This window comes from Heteronotia binoei, chromosome 10 (assembly GCF_032191835.1).
Source record: "Heteronotia binoei isolate CCM8104 ecotype False Entrance Well chromosome 10, APGP_CSIRO_Hbin_v1, whole genome shotgun sequence".
In the NCBI taxonomy this organism is placed as follows: Eukaryota; Metazoa; Chordata; class Lepidosauria; order Squamata; family Gekkonidae; genus Heteronotia; species Heteronotia binoei.
In genome coordinates, this window is record NC_083232.1 from 74,731,178 (window position 1) to 74,753,017 (window position 21,840).

The following is a 21,840-nucleotide window of genomic DNA, read 5'->3' on the forward strand; positions in this document are numbered from 1 at the left end:
TGTTGTAGACAGACTAGGTGATCCCTGGACTCAAACTAGGGTTGCCAGATCCAACCCTGGAAACATCTGGGAACTTTGGGTGTGGAGCCATGAGGAAGGTTGTGACAAGCATGGCTGAACTCCAAAGGGAGTTCTGGCCATCACATTTAAAGGGACCATGGTTCTTTTTAAATGCCTTCCTTCCACTGGAAATAATGGAGGATTGGGGTACCTTCTTTTGGGAGTCATAGAATTGGACTCTCTGGTCTAATCTTTTTGAAACATAGGTTCCAGATGCTATGCAGATATGGTGCCTCTACCTCAAAAAACAGCACCCTCCCAGCTCCAGATACCCATGGACTGATTATCCATTATACCCTATCAATAGGGAATAATGGAGTGCTCAGTGGACATTTCCTTCCCCCCTGCTTTCTGATAACCTTGAAGAGGAGGAAGGGCCTCCAAATCAGGGAATCCCCTGCCCCCAACTGGGGATTGGCAACCCAAACTCAAACCCTCATTCAGGCAGGAAACTCACCTTCAGCCTAAACTTCTCTCTCCTTCAGCCTAAACTACCTCACAGGGCTGTTGTGAGGATAAAATGGAAGCCGCTGTTAGCAGCTTGGAAGAATAAAAATATGATAGCTATTCCAGTTGCAGCATATCACACTTTTGGGAACAGAATTTATAATGGGTTTTGCAGCAGTGGTTATAGATTGGAATAACTCAGAACAGGATTGTTTCAGTAGTCTTTTCTGCATGTTAACCTGAAATAATTTAAGAAACTTTCCACAGTTCTTATATTTTGAAACAAAGAAAACATTTTCAGCTAAATGCACATTTTCATTCCATTCTGAACTCTGTGAGGCTTGTTCTGTTTTACCTGTCTTGGTTGTGTCATGCCTACCCTCATTTTTTTCCCCTAAAGAAGACAGAAAGTTCTGCCAGAAATAACTTCTTAGAGGTCTGATACTTCTCAGAAAAAACACTGCAATGTTGACAAGGAAATTCTAAAATACTCTCTTAGTCCCAGACTTTAGCTATTGAACAGCACTATGCACAGTAATAGGCAGGGAGACAAATGCGAAGGAACTCTTATGAAAATTATTATTATGTCTGAAAGTCTATTCACTGTACCGTTTTGGTAAAGTTATTTTTACTTTTCTTAGAAATAACTGTTGGTATCAGGATGTGGCTTTATAAGGTCAGTTCTTAGCTGGCATATGTTGGTTTGGCTCCACTGAGGCCAAAAACTACACTGATTTGAGGATCTGGCCTACTATTTTTGAAGCCACAGACTTGCAGAGTAAAGGACAGGAAATAGGACTAAAAATTGCTTTCATAATCACATAAATGCAGTCAAAAGGGCTATTAGGCCACCCTCTAAGCCAGGAGTGGCTTACTCAGCCCTCCTTAACAAGTCATTTGTTCTGGGGAGCTGAGGAAGATGTTAAAGCCCAGGCCCCAGACTTTCTGAGTGACTCTAAAGGCTTGTCCCTCTCAAAATCATTTTGGGATTACTTTAAAAAAATCTTGAGGATAGAACTATTTCAACCATATTCAATCAGGGATATAACCCAATAGAATCAGCAGTCTTTCTTTCTTACAAATAATATAACATTGATTTTTATACTAGGATGGGGTGGGACCTCCTCAGATTGGGGGTGCATGGAGCCTGGTGAGGGCAGAGATAAGGAAGGGAGGGGGAGTTCAGCAAGGATACAGTTCCATAAAGTCCTCCCTCCAAAGCTGCCATTGTCTCCCAGGGAACTTATATCTGTAGTGTGTAAATAAATGGTAAATCTGAGAGAACTCTGGGCCTAGGTTTGCCAACCTTCAGGTGGGGCCTGGAGATCTCCTGGAATTACAAATTATCTCCAGACTCCAGAGATCAAGTCTTCTGGAGCAAACGGCAGCTTTGGAGCGTAGACTCTATGGAATCATAACTCCACTGAGCTCCCCCCCTCCAAATTCTGCCTTCTTCAGGCTCCAAGTCTCTAGGAATCTCCCAAGACAGAGTTGGCAACTCTATCTGGGCTCACCTGAAGGTCTGCAACCCTGAGGGGGAGGGGCGACTGGATAGAGATTCCTTGTATCTAAAACAGTCAATAATTAGTTGACATGTCTGCCAGAGAACCACTGCAGGGAGACCAAATGGTTCTGAGTCTGTGAAACAACTCTGCTGCATATCTTTCTTGTGCCCCAGGTAAGTTATTTTGTCATCCTGTCATCCTTTGTATCAAATGTACTGTTTCAAGTATCTGGGCAATGATGTATTGTTTTGCCAGAATTCTGAATTACCCAAGGGCAAAGAAAGAATGGTTAACTTTAGGAAACCATAGCACAATTCCAATTACTTCAATTCTCTGAACTTTTTGTGCTCCCTTTTTATGTCATCCTTCTGACAGAGGTGTTCTGCTGCTGCCTAATATAGAAAAGTCCTATATTCCCTCTTGTTTATCAAGAAGCCACTCCAAGAACCTGTATTCATCCTTCACAGATAGTGATGCATGAGGCATTTGGCTTGAGAGACAGCACTCTGGAAATAACACAGTGTCCAAGCAACTAGAGAGGATTTTTATTTATTTATTTTTGCAGTGTGATAAACACAAGCACTTAGAGAATCTGTGAGCACTGAAAACACCAGAGAATAATTTCACAAAACATAGGGTATGTAGTCCACTACAGATCTGTCAACTACTTGCAAGCTAAATTTGTGCCAACTGTTGTTGTTTTGCATAATATGCACTTGAACATACTGTGAAGTACTAGTGCAATTCACACCTCATTTTAGGAACATCCCTTATTTGTGCTCATCTTCCATATATTTCTCTTTTCATCAAACATTGGAAATTAGTATTTTCAGGGGCTTGTCTCCTTCCCTGCCTGCTGCCATGCTCATGTATGGGATATACCCTTCCTTTACTTACTACCCACTCATGTCCTTGCTTGTGAATCCTCCTACTGCCTAAGCTCCCAGCCTCAAACATCACACCCTGCCCCCTTCCTGTACTCATGCTGGGCAGAACGGGTAGTTAGGACTGCAAGTGGTGGCAGGGGTCGCAAGACAGCAGGGGAAAGTTGTGCCTGCCAACAGGGGAATGGCATGTGGGCAGGCTAGTGTTGCCAGGTCTCCTGCTATGGCACTGGAAACCCCTGCTTCCTGCTGCTGCTCCATCAGCTGGCACGACAAAAATGAATTCTGCCATTGGCAGAACAGCCTGATTTCACTTCTGGAGAGAACTAGTATTTATGTCATGATACTCAAGGAACTGGCAGAAACTCTATAGTTTTACCATAGAGTTTCTGGTAATTCCTAGAGAGAAATGATCACTTTCAGGTTTTCCTTGGAAGTGGCATAATAATAGCACACTGTTGGCACCCTCCATGATCCTGGCCCTCATCTCCCTGGGCTGGGTGGGCGGCCTCAGTAGTTGTCCCTAGGGTTGCCAGGTCCAACTCAAGAAATATCTGAGGACTTTGATGGTGGAGCCAGGAGACTTTGAGGGTGGAGCCAAGAGCATAGGTGTGACAAGCACGAATGAACTCCAAAGGGAGTTCTGGCAATCACACTTTAAACTCCTTCCTTCCATTTGGAAATAATGAAGGATAGGGGCACCTTCTTCTGGGGCTCATAGAATTGGACCCCCTGGTCCAATCTTTTTTGAAACTTTGGAAGTGTTTTGAGGAGAGGCACTGGATACTATGCTGAAAGGTTGGTGCCTCTAACACAAACAACAGCCGCCCTAGAGCCCTAGATATCCACAGATCAATTCTCCATTGATCCTCATAGGGTATAATAGAGTGCCCAAAAGACATTTTCCTCCCCTCCCCCTGCTTTCCGATAACCCTGAAGCGGGGGGGGGGCTCCAAACTAGGGGATCCTCTGCCCACACCTGGGGATTGGCAACCCTAATTGTCCCACCTCAAGTTATGTTGACACCAGCTCTGCTGTTCCTCATATCAATATTATTCTGTTGCTTCTGCAATATCGGCTTAGGTATGGCCTAAATTTCAATAACAATCTTTACAGCTACATAGGATTATATTAAACTGTCCTCATAAGAATTAAGCTTGTAGTGATGTCTTAAAGCAGCAGGCCTTTGTCCCTCCTGTTGCTATCCAGTCCTTAAGGAAGGCAGAGCACCAATGTCAGCACAACCTTCAAATGTTTAAAGATCCTCTTAGGTATGATTTCTGTGTGCTGAGGACTGCAACAGGCCACTGATGAACAGGAAGGCACTGTAGGTCCCTGGTGGAGCACATGCTTTACAAGGTCCCTGCCCTGGTTCAATTCCTGGTTTGTCCCATTAGAAGGAATACAGTAGGGCTGGGAGAGATCCCCGCCTGAGACACCAATAGTTATATCCTGTGGAGTAGGCAGCACTGGGATAAATGGCCTGATTCTGTATAAGGTGATTGTTTATGCCTTATCGATTGTCTTAGTTCAAATTTTATTAACAGCAAGTAGCTGGAACAATTTTTTTGCACGTACCATCTTTTAATTGATCACCACTGGGACACAATGGAAATAGCTTAAATAGTTCTAAACACCATCTTGCTATGGGTTAAAGTTTCATAGTTTTAAATGATTGATTTATTGTTGTAAACCAATATTGTAACCCACCCTGAGCCTATTCCTGGGAAGAGCAGGATAGAAATGGAATAAAATAAAATAAATAATCTGTTTTTAATCCCTCCCTTCCTCCAAGAAACTCAGGGCATTATACATAGGCTTCCTCCCCATTTTACCTTCACAAAAATCCTATTAATTAGTTTAGGCTGAGAGAGAGAGATTGACTAAGTCAGTCAGTTTCCTTCTTGGCAGAAAGGAGTTCAGACATTAGTTAATATCAGTTAATATGGATATAGGTAATTTGTTCAGATACTATTTTGGGGGAAGTTTGGCCAAAGTTTTTTTTGGTTCAGCCTTGACTCTTTGGTTTGTACATCAATAGCATGATTATAGGCCATATGGTTATGTGTACATATTGAGGGCTGTGAGGGTTTTCAAAAAAAGAACTGAACAGACAAGAAGAGTTATTGAACATACAAGAAGGAAAATGTTTGTATATATGGTAAATATGTAAAGAGACATTCTGGATCACTAAAGAATAATCCAAGGCACTAAGATATATGCTTCAATAGTCTTACCTTTGACACAGGCCTGGACTTGACCAAACCATTCTCCACAGGTGTGACAAAGCAGAGTGAAAGCAGTGTCTTTGTTGCTCATGACATATCCTTGGGCACAGGCATAGTGTAGTTCATCTCCCATTTCAAACCCAGTGTGACCATGGAGAACTGTGTGAGGAAATGATGGAGGATCTCCACATGGTCGACCTGAGAGATGGGAAAGTCAGGAAATAAGCTGTCTGGTGTTACAAAAGCCTAGTTAAGCTGTAGAGTTGTAATATGGAGTCTCAGATGATGTGATAACAGAAAATTAACCTGTTAATTAAGCGGTCTTTATGCATTATTTGTTTATTAAAAGTTTCAGCCTGCCTTTACCCCAAAATCCTCACCAGAAAAAGGGAAACCAATAGGCATAAAAGGTAACATGTTGCTCAAAATGTGTCACAAGCACAAATGATATATTAATTACATGAAGCTTCTGAGTTATCTTTAAAAGCTGCCTCACTTTAGAGTGGGTTAGAGTTGCCCATCCGGCCATCCTCAAGATTACACTGGCATGGATCAGCATGGTCAAGTCAGATGGGACTGGAAGAGGTGACTGTTCAAGAACAAGAAGTCATTGATAAAAAGGCACTCAGATCAACTGCTTCAGCCTGCATCTCAAACTGTAAGGCTGGGTCCAAAAGCATACCTAGGGTCTTCACTGGATCTAGAAACAAGAAGCATCTTCCATCCTAAACAGGATGATCTGTCCTTTTAAGACCAACAAGGAGCCTTCCCAGCCAACATCATCTCCACTATTTAACTTCATAATTTCCACTGTTACCCAGCCATAAAACCCAAACTGTCCTCTGAAGCTGTAGCTGATCTCTGGCAGGAAATGAATGTGGATGGTCATTCAAGGTTCTGACTCACTTCAGGATGTCCTTTGAGATACCAGGGGCTCAATATATCAGTCCATACATTGCATATGTGCAGCTTTTTGTTAATGCAGGAGTCACATGAATGTGTGAATATAAAGGAATAATGTTAATATGTGGCAAAGAAATTCTCACATCTTCAGGTCCTGCATTCAGAGCTGCAGTTGTGTTCCTTGTGGTTTGGTTCTATGCACACATCTCCTAACAGATAATCAGTGCAATCAGATATGAGAGTAGTAATCACCTGTGGGGGAGTAAGAGGAAGGAACTGAGTCCCCTTCTACTTTCCCTCAACCTGAACAAGAGACTAGTACTGTCAACTTTAGCTTGGCTCAAAGATGACGGCACTGGCCAGCTGTTTGGTAGGTGTCCATGGAGCTTGCCATGGACCTGATTCTTCTGGCTAGCATGTAAACTTGCCTTTTCTTTGCTCCTGCATGAAAAACCAAACAGATTTTGGAACTCAGAGAAAAATTACAAAAACCAAGTTCTGTTTGCATGCTTTATTCCTTGCTTGCATAATTTGTGTGTGCAGTGTAACGTGGAGAAGAAAACGCTGCACATCAGAAGCTGAACAACTCACACACAGTTAAGTATGAGAGCGAGAGATTAACTGCTGCGGAATTCTATGAAATTGTGTGGTAGTCTAAAATGGCACTCATATTTCTACCATATATGTATATACTAAAATGACTTGTGGGCATTGTGGACTACCCTGAAACATCTGCCAGATAGGCTCTGTGAAAGTCAGCCAAGAGACTGACTTTCTGAGGGAACTCTGAGTTTTGTGGTTGGGTAATCCTATCATTAAAAGTGGGGATAGATCTACACAATTTTAAACCCCCCCTCCCCAAATTGATGAGAGAGAGAGTTTTTGTGGAGTTGGGAGAGTAATAGATGCTAATGGAAATAAAAACCTGAAGTACAAGAAACACAGTTTTAACCCAAACAGTTGAAGTACAGCCAGTAAACCACTGACATCAGAATATCTGTATCACTCAGAAATGTACGGCTGGTTGGAATAGCTTCATTCATTAGTTTAGATGACATCACCAGGTACTTGGAAATTCAATGTCAGCTAAATTAAAGGCTGAGAGAGGGGAAGAAAGACAGACACAATGCTGAAGAAATTAAAAGTTTTAGAAGAAATGGAATAGTCTTACAACCAAAGAGCCCAAAAGTTATTCAAGACAAATGTTCACTTCTGCCTGCTGTTGGGGTTTGTTTGTACTGATGAGCTTGTCTGTCTGTCAGTCCTTCCTTCTTTCTTTCTCTTTTTCTTATCAAAGAAAATATTAAGCTACCTAATCCATCATTTTTGATGAGGAATTTGTGCCAGAGGTTTTGTCTAGCAAAATGTGATTTCTGTTCATGCCTAACTATTAAAAATGTTGGGTATATTTTCTGCAACAGTAATAAATTATAATCTATTTGCAGAACGGAGGCTTGCTTCTTTACACAATCTAGAATGACTCAAATGGAGAACAACAAGGAAAGCTCAGACTATCAGTAGAGGGGAATTTATTTGTGTGTGTGTGGGGGGGGCGGTAATGAAACTAAAATCCATGAGAGAGTGAAATGCCACTCTGACCTCAGCACCTGTCTATCCTCAATTTCAATAGACCTAGAGTTGGAAAATGTTGGATTGCGGTGCAAATTGTTAATTAAAAACTAAAAAGCCCTCTCAGCAACTCAGATCTGCACCAGGAGTGAATCCACAATGAACAATTGTCACTGTCAGGATGTAGCCCATATAATTCCAAAAAAGGTAAAGATAGTCCACTGTGCAAGCAGGGGGTTTTCATTTCTGACTCTGGAGTGACGTTGCTTTCACAACATTTTCACGGCAGACTTTTTATGGGGTGGTTTGCCATTGCCTTCCCCAGTCATCTATACTTTCCCCCCAGCAAGCTGAGTACTCATTTACTGACCTTGGAAGGATGGAAGGCTGAGTCAACCTTGAGCGAGTTACCTTAACCCAATTTGCCCGTACCTTACTTTAGTGAGAGGACTTTTAAAAATGCAGTGTTCTTTTACTTTTCTTGATTTGGGTGGCTTGGATTTCTTGGGGTTAGGGTGAAGGTTTTTTTGGGGGGGAGGGGATGGTAAAGTTCCTGTATTGTTAAAAGTTAAGTTTTTTACTGTTTTAAAAGGCTTCTGTGTTTGATTTGTTGCTGCTGTCTGTGTTGTGTTGCTGTTTTTCCTTTTCTCTTCTGTTTCTGGTTCTTGGGGGGGGGGCTGTTTGGCCTAATTTTCATTGTTTAAAAGGCCACTTTTTAACAGTTGAGTTTGTTGGCCTTCTGTTTGGATCTATTGTTGCAGGTTTTGCATCCTCTTGTTCTGGTTTTGTGGGGGGGGGGGTGTTGTTGACTGATTTGGCCTGAGGTTTCTTATTGTTGAAAAGGGGGGTTCAAAGTTAAGTTTCTTTCTGTCACGTTTTGGTTTTTTTAAGTTACCTCTGGTTGGTGTGAGAGGGTTGGTGTGTGGGCTGTGTGGGGTGGGGTTTTTATAGAGTTGTTTTTGGAGTCTGAGGCTGCTTTCGGTTTGCCTAGGGCCACTAAATAGGCTGACCCACTAATAAGGGTGTTTTTAGGGATAGTGTTTTTTAAAATTTAAAAAAATTAATCCAGTTTAGGGCTTTATCTTCTTTCAAAATTCAACTAGGCCAGATAGGGGTGATTTAAAAAGATTTTAGGTTTCTCATAAAAGGCAGCGTGACTACTAGGCCACATCAGGCTCCCTTTTAAAGAGACTAGGGTTGCAGTGCATCTTGCTTTCAGCCACTGAAAGCTGGTGCATCCTTAGATTTCCATAGGGTAAACCACAGCTTCTCTTAAGTTAGGGGACACCTGATTTCTAGTTTGCAAGGAAATCTGGTTTGTCCCAGGATCTAGTTAGGAGAAATTTCACTAGGAGGATATATCAAGGATTGCCTTCATCTCAAGGTAGCCTTTTAAAAACTGTAGCCAGGTAGAGGCAGGATCACCTAGTCTCCTAAACTTTAACAGATCACTGCTACCCCAACCCAAAGAAGGACAGGTTAGGGACCAAATAAAAAAACAAACAAGTTTTGGTGGGAGGGTTTTTAAAAAGAAGTCAGGGCACCTGTTGGTTCAGGGTACAGTGCAGTGAGTTAGGTTTGTAAAAAAAAACCCACTCTCAGTTCAGGTTGTGTGAGACTGGCTAAGGGTGACATGAGTGACAGGCAGCAGAAGAGGGGCCCTGGAGGCAAGGCCAAGGAGGCTAGAGGGGTGGAGGGGAGGGGGAGGACCCAGGTCTCCCCCCCACCTGTGCGTAGGGCCACTCCACAGCCGCCTACCAGCACTCCGACCTCTGGCCAGAGTGTGATGAAGAAGAACACCCGCCTTGGGCCCTTCATTGAGGCTGCTGGTGGGGCGCCCCCAGCAGAGGTGCCATTAGGTACTGGCACTGAGCAGGGGTCTGCTGCTTGGGCAGTCTCTCCTCCAGCTGATGTCGCTCGGCCTCAGCAGCCGGAGGAGGGGCAGCAAGAGCAGCCCTCCTTGGAGATGAGCTTTGGGGACAGTTTTCTATCCAAAATGATCACCCCACGGAGGGTGCAGAGTGTCGTGCAGGAGCTGAAGGAGAAGCTGGTTGAGGAGGACCAGCCCCCTTCTTCAGTTCCTTCGGGCACCAGCAGTCCTTCAGGGGATGGCCAGGAGGGGAGGCCGCATGGGGTGGAGGGGGAAGAGATGGAGACACACAAGGTGCCTCCATCTCCGCCCACTTCCCCCCGGTGGCCAGCCCCTCCTGCCACCCCGAGACACGATGTGTCTGCCCCGAGCACCTCACAGGAGGTGGCTCCGGACACCAAAGCTGCCAGTCAGCTTGGGTATCCGTACACCTCCAAAGTCTGGAAGTATTTCCAACTTATGGATGATCCATGCTATGTGCAGTGCCAGCTGTGCAGCGCCCGGATCAGTTGTGGGCGGGACCCTGCCCACCTGACTCCGGGGGGGATGCGGAACCACCTGCGGAAGTACCACCCGGCGGTGCATCTTAAGGGGGAGAAGCAGGCTGGTGCTGCGGTGCACAAGCGGCCAACATCACCCAGCTAGGAGGTCAGTCCCATCGCGACTACCTCCGGAGCTCTCCAGGAGCGTTTCGTGGGAGTACAGGAACGCCAGTCATCTCTGCCTGAGACGTTTGGTAGGGGTGGCACCAGTGTGCCAAGAGGGGGAATCAGGTACGACAGGAAGGTGATCGCCTGGAACCTTGCCAGATCGGTCACCCATGGGCTCCCATTTTCAGTGGTCGAGAATCCTAGCGTGCTAGGGTTGCTCGAGTACCTGGCGCCCTGGTACAAAGTTCCTGCTAGAACCACCCTTAGCAGGACCATTGTGCCAGCTGTTTTCAGGCCGACCAGATCTGTTGTGAAAAAGCATTTGTCCTTTGCTGCCGGGGGGACTGTTCATTTCACCTCAGATATCTGGAGCTCCCAACATGCATTCAAGGGGTATCTCTCCCTGACTCCCTGATGGCGACCATGTTAGACCCGCGCCTTAAGGACACAGTCGCCGAGAGAGCCAACGAGCTCGATCGCTGGCGAGACAAAGTCTCCCAGAAGGTCGAGCGTTGCAGAGTCAGGGAGGGCCCAGTGCCAGTAACTGAGGAGGAGGGGGGTGGAAGCAGTTCATCTGCCACTTCCACTGCTGTTCATCCCCAATCTCCCCGGCTAGGTAGTGTTTCTCGCCAGACTCACGCCACGAAGAGTCCTGAGATGACACTCATCGGTGGCTCATTGGCCCCTTTAGGAGCGGCGGTAGGCCCCTGAGAGCGGAGATGAGTGCTGTGATGGTGAGGGACTATCTTTCGGAGCCCATCGAGTCGCAGAAAATGTCTCCTTTGGACTACTGGGTCATGAAGGAGGGGGTCTGGCCGACCCTCTCCACCGTGGCCAAGGCGTTCCTCTCATGCCCACCAACGAGCGTGCAGAGCGAGCGCATCTTTTCGCATATGGGCGACATTGTCTGCCCACATCGCAATCGCCTGCAACCCTGGACAGTTGAGCAGTTGGTCTTCCTGAAGGTCAACTTGCCTCTGTTCAGCTCCCCGAAAGTAGACTTTGAGAGTGAATGAAGTGAGCACCTACTTGTGCCTGCATCCTTTCTTGGCCCGCGCTTGGAAAGTGGTTGTAAAATGCTCTCCCACTAAAAATAGACTGGAGTCCAAAGACAGCCCAAAAACTCAACTCACAAATTGATTGGCAGTGCATCCCCCCCCCTCTCATCCATCTCCAAACCAAAAGTGAATGTTGGTTTAAGAACTGCAAAGCGATCCAAATTTCCCCAGTCCCCATCTACACATGCCTAATAATACTGAAAGGGCCATTGCAGCCCCCAACTGTAACCAACAGCACCCACAGGCCAAGCCCGGATAACCCAGGTTTTTTTTCAGGGGCAGGAGGAAGAAAGAGGCAGGTGCCAGTGATGATGACAGGCAGCCAGCAGCCATGCCAATGCTGAGGTCCCTCTAATGGGACAGTGATGCTAGTGTGTTACTGCTGAGCTGAGAGAGAAGGAATGGTTGCCTTCCTCTCACACAATCTGAGGCCCTTGCAGTGATCTTCCTCATTTGGGGTGCAATTCTGGCTCACCTCCTCGTGGTGCACCCTGGGTAACGCAAAAGAGCCTGGACCAGCCAACCATCCATCACTCAAGGTAAGTCTAAATGCTTCTTGCTTTGTGTCAGATACAGAATGATGTGGAGCTAGGTGTGGCCCACCAAAACTCTTGTGTTGTTTGGGGCAGGGCTGGAGAGCTGGCATCTGTAGATTGTGTGTTCTGTGGCAGGGAAGCTGGCACATGGGTGAGAGACCCAGAACCAGAAGGCTTGTTGTGCTTGGCCAGCTCTCCCCGTGTTGTTTGGGGCAGGGCTGGAGAGCTGGCATCTATAGATTGTGTGTTTTATGGCAGGGAAGCTGGCACCTGGGTGAGAGACCCAGAACCAGCAGGCTTGTTGTGCTTGGCCAGCTCTCCCCGTGTTGTTTGGGGCAGGGCTGGAGAGCTGGCATCTGTAGACTGTGTGTTCTGTGGCAGGGAAGCTGGCACCTGGGTAAGAGACCCAGAACCAGCAGGTTTGTTGTGCTTGGCCAGCTCTCCCTGTGTTGTTTGGGGCAGGGCTGGAGAGCTGGCATCTGTAGATTGTGTGTTCTGTGGCAGGGAAGCTGGCACCTGGGTGAGAGACCCAGAACCAGCAGGCTTGTTGTGCTTGGCCAGCTCTCCCCGTGTTGTTTGGGGCAGGGCTGGAGAGCTGGCATCTGGGTTTGCTGCAGCCAGGTCTGCAGAGCAGACCTTGAGCAGATTGTGTTTTGTGTGGCAGTGACATTGGCAACTGGGTTTATATTGGTTCCAGGCCTGCAGGGTTCATAGAGTAGATAGAGGGATGTAGTGCATTTGGGTCCTATAGAGATTCTCTGGTGTGAAGTTAGGTTTGGTTTTGGGTGCCCTAGGAATTGGAACCCCTGGTCCAATTTTTATTTTTATTTTTTGCCTTGTGGGTTTTGTGTGGGACAGTGCCCTGAAGCGGCACAGCAGTTTGGGGGGCTCTCCTCAAAACCTCCTGCTCCCCAGAGCCACTTTTCCCACGACAATTACAGTGAGGAAGTGGCTCTAATTGTTTTTTTCTCACCATTGGGAGCAGTGTTCCTTTTGGGGTGCCCACTGATGGGTGCAGTCTTTTTGGGCCAGGGGGGTTTCATGCTGGGGAGTCCCCTGAAGCTGCCCTGCAGTTTTGGGGCCTCTCCCTCAAACCCCCCTCTAGCCAGAGCCACTTTCCCCACAGCAATTATAGTGGAGGATGTGGCTAATTGGGCTTTCACCATCATTGGTGGCTCCCCTTTCGGGAAGCCCAAAGACAGGGATCCCCTGGCCCAATCTTTTTGGGACTTGGGGGTTTTATAGGGGAGAGTTCCCTGCAGTTTTGGGGGCTCTCCCTCAAACCCCCTGCCCCCCACTAGCCTCTAATTATGCCCTATGTTGCCATTGATTTCAATGGCCCATAGGGTATAATGGTGGGATAGGGGGCACCCTCTTTGGGTGCCCCTGGAATGGGACCCCCTGGCCCAATCTTTTTGAGACTTGGAGGGTTTGTAGGGGAGAGTCCCCTGAAGGTCTCCTGCAAATTTGGGGGCTCTCCCTCAAACCCCCTCCCCTCCAGGCGGCTTCCAATATACCCTATTTTGCCATTGATTTTAATGGCCATAGGGTATAATGGGGCCATATATTAAAAAATAGCCACACATCTACCGTATATGCAGCTATTCTGAGTACGGTAATAGGAAATACACAGTATTCCGTATCTTTTTGGCCCCGTGTATTTCCAAATCCGTGTAATTCCGTATATATTTTTTTGTACACCCCTACTTAGGACTGCAGTACTGCAGCTTTACCAATCTGCACCAAGGGGCTTTACAATTCCAACCAGGTAGTAAATTATTCTACCCTACTGCTGGAGGACTTTTTGAGAGAAAATAAAAAAAACCCCTTTGTTCCTGCATGCTGCAGTGATTATTTCAGTATCACATCAATGCTGACCTTTGTCCTTCACACAAAAAACATCATATCTGCCACTTGGAGAAGGATCCATTTCAATTTTGACATCAGTCACTTTCACACTCTGTGGCTTGCTGCCTGTCCTGTTGCACACAGTTGTCCTAAAGGAAGAAGACAAAAGAGATGCTCAGAAGTTCTGCATGAAATGTACCCAAACGATGTTTTTTTAAAAACCCTGGTCCCTCTGATAAACCTTTTATATCAACACAGCACAATCAACTTTTAAAACAGGCAAATGCTTGTTTCATTTGAATTGTATTTCACATTTTGTGGGATCAGTGTGGCACTGGCTACAAATACTTGGATATCAATCAGTCCATCATTCAATATGCCATAATCTTGTGAGTGATTTGTACAGGTATTTAACAAGAATTATAGTATGTAGTAAATGTAGTAAACTGAAAAAAGGATCACAAGTGCATTGGATCCTGTTCCCCTCCCTTGTATGAATGAAAAGCACTTCCATTTATGTAAGACAGTGCCTGTGATTTTTGTGCATCCGCCCACAGAACAGCAACTTTCACTAAGGACCCTATAACCCTCAAGAGCAGCTTTTAAAGGAAGTGCAGGGAGCTTGCAAGCAGCTGAAAAAGATCCATTCCAGGAGTGTGGCTCTTAGAATCCAACCCAATGAGTTATAATCAGGAGTGTCAAAAGCATTCTGATGTCTTTCCACAACCTAAATGGCTAACTATAGTTCTTTATGATAAAAGCCTTAAAGAGGTATATTTCTTTTTAAAAGTCAGTATGCTACACTTATTTATTAAAGTTACAATTTCTTGCTAAAGAACAGTCTTAATATTTTCTTTTTAATCTTGTATTACTACCAGGGCTGGTCCTAGACTATCTAGCACCCTAGGCAAGTCTAACCTCTGGTGTCCCCGCACTGATAACCACATGGGGGGCAGCCAATTTGATGCCCGTAGAAGGATGGCACCCTAGGCAATTGCCTAGTTTGCCTAGTGGCAGGGTCAGCTCTGGTTACTACCAGAACAAAAATGGCCTTAAAATAAAAAACCTTCCCTCAGCAGACAGCTTCGCTGATTCAAAATTGCCACCATCTATTGGCTCCCAGTGACTAAGCAGTTAAAAGGTTAGTGCTGATTAAGATTAAACCATCTCTGGTATAATACAATTTAACCAATATAGTTTGCCAACTATGAATGGGTTGATATATTACAAAGAATTGTTGGGAGAAGAAGCAAAGGTAATGTTTGACATGAGGCCTGCAGATCCACAAATTCCAAGTGATCTATCTCAGGGTAGATGAATTATGGAGTGCTGTTACCGACATCAATTAAAGAAGAGTAAGTCACATGCTTCTCCCTCTTCTTAATTCTGACATGCTTAGAGTCTAAGCTGCAGTCTTGTGAGCAAAAATTCTACTTTGTTGTGAGCTACTGGCATTAAAAGTTGTGAGCTACTGCATAAATTATTGTGCTCTGGGGCCATTTTTCCTGAGCTAAGACAAAAAGGTGTGAGCTTGAGGCTAAAAATCTGTGAGCCAGCTCATGTTAACTCAGTTTAAGGGGAAAAAACTGCCCAGGAGAGCCCCAGGCGAGCGAGGCCTGCTCACTTGCTTGCCCAGGGCTCTTCTTTCTTGCAACGGGTTGCTTTTGGCTGGGGGGGGGCATATGCTAATATGTTATGCTAATGAGCTCCACCACCTATTTTTCTACAAAACAACCCCTGACTATAGGTTTTGTAGCCACAACACAGAGGGCTGCACTAAAGTGGCTATTCTGTATTTAATCTGTTGGTTAAGGTTTGCCAGTCATAATTCTGAATAAATGTGTTATCAAGATCAGATCTTTACACACAGTGTTTGTAACCAAGCATAGACTAAAGCATATTATCTTGAGCATTGAGACCTAAGGGAGAAACAAGTTGCTTGCATGAACCAATCCCTACAAGGAACGGTCCAATGATAGATTATATTAGAAATTATTTTAAACTTGGCTATAATGCAGAAGAAAATAAAGCCTATGTCATTCATGAACAGAAACCTTGCTTTTTCAGAATCCATAGGTGCCAGTTTAACCATTTAAGACTGCATTTTCAATCAATGTTGGGGGGAAATGAAGGATATTAATTCTGGTTTAGTCAGCACCCACTTGGACACTTCAGCACTATTTATTCAACATTACTGTTGAAATATCTTCATGTCACACCTAACACAAGCTTTTCTTTCTTTCTTGGTTGTGAGTTGATAGAAATCCCAAAGACCCACTTGGATGCCCAAGCCATGGAAACAATTCAGGAAATCATTACTCAAGCTAGGAAAAGTCCCTTCTTTATACTAGCTCTAAATAATTCAGTATTGGCATCTTCATGTTTCCATTGGTTTCAAAGCAGTTGAAGGGAAATTTTTAAAATAACCTCTTTCTTATAAAAAGGGGGGAGGGGATTTAGCCAATAAAAGCAGAAGTATAAATTGCGTCAACAAAAACGGTGTAATAAGTCTTAGATTTATGGCTAATTCTGCCCTATATGCTTAGATTTTGATGACTATGGGATCAAACTATCCTATGTGACAACTGAGGAAATGGTAATGTGTGTCTTGAATGACTGCTAAAGCCGATGCAATATGAGAGACGTTCCCTTATATTTAACAAGTATGTTGTGGACCTGGCCTGATATGCTACAATGACCACAGTTCTAGAACAAGGCTTAGAGAGGTCTGCATAAGCTGTTTTAGTTGCTCTTTATAATTAAGGTATTGTTCATTTTGATTATCCTCATCTGCGAACCAGAAATATCAATGTTAGGAGACTGCTCTGGCCAAGCAGTCAGATGAAGTTGTGAACTCCCAGTTAGGTGTGGGGGTAGCTGCTTACATGCAAGGAAGTGGAATGTTTCCATTCTGGCTGGTAACAGAGAAAGAAGGGTGATGCCAGGTGAAAATGTAGCAGCACAAATCTTAAAACCAGCAAATACTGTGATGTTCAGTGTACATTTTCCAGCCAATGAACCAGCTTTGTTCTGAGACCTGCCTAACCTTTGCAAAAAAAAGCAAATTTTCATTCATTTCTACTCTGGCACAAAAGCTCCCACCCTTATCCACACTGGGAATATTATTCAGCCTCTCATCTGGAGTCTGAAGTTTTAGCCTACATCACTCACATGTACAAAAACATATCTTCATAAACATAAGCACTAGAAACTCACTGTTCTTTTAAAAATGAAAGCTGAGGTTCTCAGGAGCCCAGATTCTGTACCTATAATTTTCTCACGGAGGTCACTTATTGCTCTCCCTGGGGTCAGCTGTCTTTCCACATTTGAGCTGAAGAAACCACCATCTGAAGGCCAATTTTGCAGTGGAATCGATGTGTAAAAGATCTCTGGTTTAGATTACTTAAGCAAGGGAGTGGTGGCCTCTTCCTCAAATGGGTATGTCCTTTTCACCCCCATAGTTAGCAAGAAAATAAAAAAGGAACCAAAGTGAAACAATGTTCAAGCGAAGATGGAGCTAATTAGTTGGAATGATACATGCAAAGATATTCTTTGCTCCAAAACTCCTTTTCCAAGAGGAAAGAGCAGCAGAAGTAGAATAACCTTTTGCAACTTGGAGAGCTTCCCAAATTCTCTGTACCGAGAAGAGCTCCACAAAGAAAGTTAGCAACAAAAAAGATAGACTCCCGATCTTCAAGGCCAATTGTAAATTAGTTGGCTGTGCCTGTCCAGGTGATAGCCATGATTAGACTGCAAACAATCAACTCCTTGTTAGTACTTAAAAATAATAAGAATGCCAAGTCCTTAAAATCACCAAGTAAAACAAAGAAGGGCTAAAAAAAAAAAACAGCTTCAAATATCTTGAAAGGATTTAAAACTACTCCGCGTTTATCGGAGTCGTGAATACAGCCGTCTGCAACCAACGCCCAGAACCGGAAGCTTCCCATCTGAAGACCAATTGCCTTCGAAGCCCAGCCTCTGCCTTTCATCTAGGGTTGGCAACTCTGGATTGGTAAATACTTGGAGATTTTGGGGGTGGAGACTGAGGAGGGTGGGATTTGGAGAGGTGAGGGCTATAATGCCATAGAGACACTTTCCAAAGCTGCCATTTTCTCCAGGTGAAGTGAGCTCCATCACCAGGAGGTTATAATAGTGGGAGATCTCTAGCCAGTACCTGGAGGTTGCCAAACCTACTTTTATCTGGGCAGTTTTACTTTCATTAATGTCTCCCAGACAGTGGGATGCTGTCTTGATTCATAAGTATATATTAGCTGAGTGTATTTTAATGAAGTAAGTTATAGCTTTTTTAGCCTTTTACAAAGTTTTATTTCTTACATCTACACTTGCCAGTGTGTTCTCCTAGTTACTGAATATGGCTTATGCATATTTTAAGCACCATAGGATTTTACCAGGTGGGTGTCATTTTAAGCACACTGCAAAAACAAATGCATCTGAAAGAACTCTTTAGAAATGTGTACATGAAATAAAATTACTTTGCATATTGGGCTGATGTGTGGTAGCCTAGCCAAGTATTTTGTCCTTCAGTGGAAGGGGAACATGTCAGCCAAGTGAAAATTCTCAGGGTACTGTTGAAATGGTTTCCTACCTTTCAGAATCACTGTATTTTCTTTTGAAGTATGATTAGACTTTGAACACCTTCCTCTCCCTTCATATTTAACATCTAACAGCTGAATTCATAAAGCAAATAGGGCTTACTTGGCCTGTTGAACATTCTGCCAAATTACTAGAATTGTGGAAGAGAGGTCTGGGTTTGTATTTCTATATAATTTAGCCATTCTGTCTTCAGCTGTAGGGGCTAGGAGCAGTCTTTGAATCTACTGGGATCAAGGCTAACTGGTTTTATCATCCTAAAAGTTCTAAGTAGGGTTGCCAATCTCCAAGTGGAGGCAGGGGATCCCCCAGTTTGGAGGCCCTCCCCCCACTTTAGGGTCATCAGAAAGTGAGGGGGAGAGAAATGTCTGCTGGGTATTCCATTATTCCCTATGGAGACCGATTCCCATAGGGTATAATAGAGAATTGATCTACGGGTATCCGGGGCTCTGTGTTTGTGTGTATGTTTGTGTGTTTTGAGTTAGAGGTACTAAATTTGCAGCATAGCATCTGATACCTCTCTTCAAAAGACCCTCCAAGTTTCAAAAAGATTGGACCGGGGGTCTAATTCTATGAGCCCCAAAGAAAGGTGCACCTATCCATTATTTCCAATGGAGGGAAGGCATTTAAAATGTGATGGTCAGAACTCCCTGTGGAGTTCAATTATGCTTGTCACAACCTTGCTCCTGGCTCCACCCCAATGCCTCCTGGCTCCACCCCCAAAGTCCCCAGATATTTCTTGAAATGGACTTGGCAACCCTAGTTCTGAGGCCAGGGTGCAGCTATGTCCAGGGTCACAGTTAGCAGAGCAGTGTACCGCTCACATGAATCGACTGAATTAATCAGCCCCTCTGCTAAGCCCAGGGCTTAAATAGGGAGAAGCCCCAATTTTCCTGAGCTTCATCTGGCCAGAGCTTCATTGCTACCTGACCCTGCAAAGCACTATATGCACATAAGCAGAGATCTGTCCCAGTACCTAGAACATAAGCCTGGTGCTTTGTCACTGCTGAGCTGCCTTGTGAGCTTGGGTGGGGGCAAAATGATGGGGGGACTGGTGGTCCAGAATCTGGCACTACAACGTAGTGGGATGGCACCCTGGAATTTGGCACGCTAGCAAGCTGAGCCTTCAGAGCAGGTCTGACAGATGCCTCAAAGTTCAGGGACGGTTCAGTGGTGGTGGATGTTTCCTGAGCATCCCCCAGTATACAGGGCTGGTGCATGGGAGTCTGTGAGATAGGTGGCCACCTCACCACGGGGCAGGGCAGGCGCCCCCTCCCTGTCCCTGCTCACACTGACCACCATGGTGCCTGCCTAGCTCCCTCTGAAGCGGGAGAGGGCCGGGCAAGGGATGGGCCGAGCCACACATTCTCAAAAAAAAAAAGAATGCATGGCTCAGCCTGCCCCGCCCCTTGCCTACCCCTCTACTGCTTCAATGGGAGCTGGGAAGAGGCTGCTTCCTTCTTTCTTGCGAAGAAAGAAGGAGGCGGCCTTTTCTCGGCTCTCTCTGAAGCCAGAGAGGGCCAGGCAAGGGGTGGGGTGGGCCGAACCACGCATTCTCAAAGGAAGAATGTGCAGCTTAGCCCGCCCCTTGCCCGGACCTCTCCAGCTTCTGAGGGAGCCGTAAAGAGGCCACCTCCTTCTTTCTTCACAAGAAAGAAGGAGGTGGCCTCTTCCTGGCTCCCTTTGACGCGAGAGAGGGCCGTGCGCACTTCGTGTGCATAAATAGAGTCCTTGGGGGGGTTCTGCCTGGGGCGCCTGAACCCCTCGTACTGGGCATGCCAGTATGGTCCCTGGTTTGACCTGGTCATCCTCAGATGACCCAAGAGGTGTCCTGATAATAGCTTTATATTTATATAGTGCTTTTCCTAAGTGATTGAACTGTTTCACCCATAGGCTGTTTTCACACAACCTTTTCGCCACTATTCAATTGCTCTTCTTTCTCATTCAACTGCATGTGAAATTGAAACAGGGATTCCACACAGCACATAAGAGATTATATATATCCCATTTTAAAGATATGTTTAATGTTTTAAAGTATTATTTACTTATAAGCCACTGTGAGTTCTTTTTTGGGGGAGGGGAGTATTTTTGTATTGTGCGTGTATGTGTCTGCACCTGGAAGTCATGGCAGCTTCTGGTGACTCACCCCTACTGGGGGCCTGGAAGATATTCAGAGTTGGCTGAATAAAGCCTGCCCCTGTCCTCCCAACTCCTGGTATTTCAAGGAGGCTTCCCATCCAAGTACTTATCAGAGTCAATCCTGTTTAGTTTCCAAGATCTGATGAGACTGGGCTTTCTGGGCTATCCACATCAGGGCTATATACATTCCACAAAAATAAATCCCCCATGGAGTTATGGACAATATCCTGCTGTAAGTCTACTTGTGATTTCAGTTCATGCACTGGCTCCTGCTTTTGGAGACCCTTTGGCCAACTTAGCCAAAGAAGGCCTGTCTGTCTGGGGATGATGTGGCTAGTGGGAGGCAGAATGGAACAGGGCTTGCAGACTAAGAGAGTACCCTAAAGGAGGGGTCCCCAACCATTGGGCTGCATGACAACCGAGTCACAGAGCGAGGCAGAGGCAGTACACCATCCCCACCCACCCAGGACCTGGGCGGACGAAAGAGGCAGCGCGGCCTTGCTCCAAGGCAGGGAGGCAGCCTCAGAGCGAGGCAGAGTAGTCCCACTGCCCCTCCTGTATTCTTGGTGCTTGGGGGGGGGCAGTGGGAGGGCTTCTAGTGTCCTGGTCCCAATGGTGGACCTCCTGATGGTGGTTTTTTTTGGCCACTGCGTGTATTGGACTGGATGAGCCATTGGCCTGATCCAACATGGCTTCTCTTATGTTCTTCCGCCCACCCAGGACCCCATACCGACATGGGGTCTTTAAATGGGAGGGGGAGGCAGATTGGCCTGCCTCCTGGCCACCTAGCAGGGAGAAGGCAGAAATAGCCTCAGTCTCCTCCTCATTTAATGACCCCCATTGGGGGCAGGGATGGGGCATGGGTGGGGGGGCATCCTGGGGTAGCAAAAACCCTAGTGCCGCCCCCTCCACCAGTCCATAGAAAACCTGTCTTCCACTAAACCGGTCCCTGGTGCCAAAAAGGTTGGGACCCTCTGCCCCAGAGGTCTCTGCATCATGATAGGATATTCTGGAAAGCAACTCAAATGGGTGCAGACAGTGCATGCAGCTTGTGACCAAGCTAGGCTCTGCATCAAACGAAAATCAAAATGGAAGGACGTCCCATTTTGGGTAAGTCCCTTAGCTGATCTAGGTCTTGCAATGACTGTTTTGTTTCAGATGCAAAATGATATCTTTATAACCATAATGCTTCTGTTATCATATTACACAGAGCCCAGATGCTTTTTCATTATTTCTTCTTCTTACCCAATGGTGCCATCAGCCAGCCAGCCTTTGGTGCACACAGCAAAGGAACAATACCAGATGGCTCTCCTCAGTTCTTCTGCACTGGCTAAATGAGCTCCTACAGCAGCACATGATTGTTGAGCCATTGCTAAATCCAGACTTTGAGAACCAGTCCTGGGTCCAAGGGCAAACAGTTTACCTGCAAGGAAAGATACACACAATTATAAAATGTGCAATAATTTTAGACATCATCAATTTGGAGAACTAATGCGTCTTCTGATAGGCTTAGATGATATCTTTAGAACACT

General features: G+C 45.5%; 1 protein-coding gene across 2 annotated transcripts in view; it reads right to left on the minus strand.

The window, feature by feature from the left end:
• SUSD5 (sushi domain containing 5) overlaps positions 1-21,840 on the minus strand; it is a 38,625-nt gene that overhangs the window by 2,006 nt on the left and 14,779 nt on the right. For both annotated transcript variants that reach the window (XM_060247534.1, XM_060247535.1), the window contains exons 2-4: positions 21,554-21,731; positions 13,589-13,707; positions 5,134-5,322 (exon numbers count right to left, since the gene is read on the minus strand). In XM_060247534.1, coding sequence (XP_060103517.1) covers positions 5,134-5,322; positions 13,589-13,707; positions 21,554-21,731 — 486 coding nt within the window. The remainder of the gene's footprint in view (positions 1-5,133; positions 5,323-13,588; positions 13,708-21,553; positions 21,732-21,840) is intronic.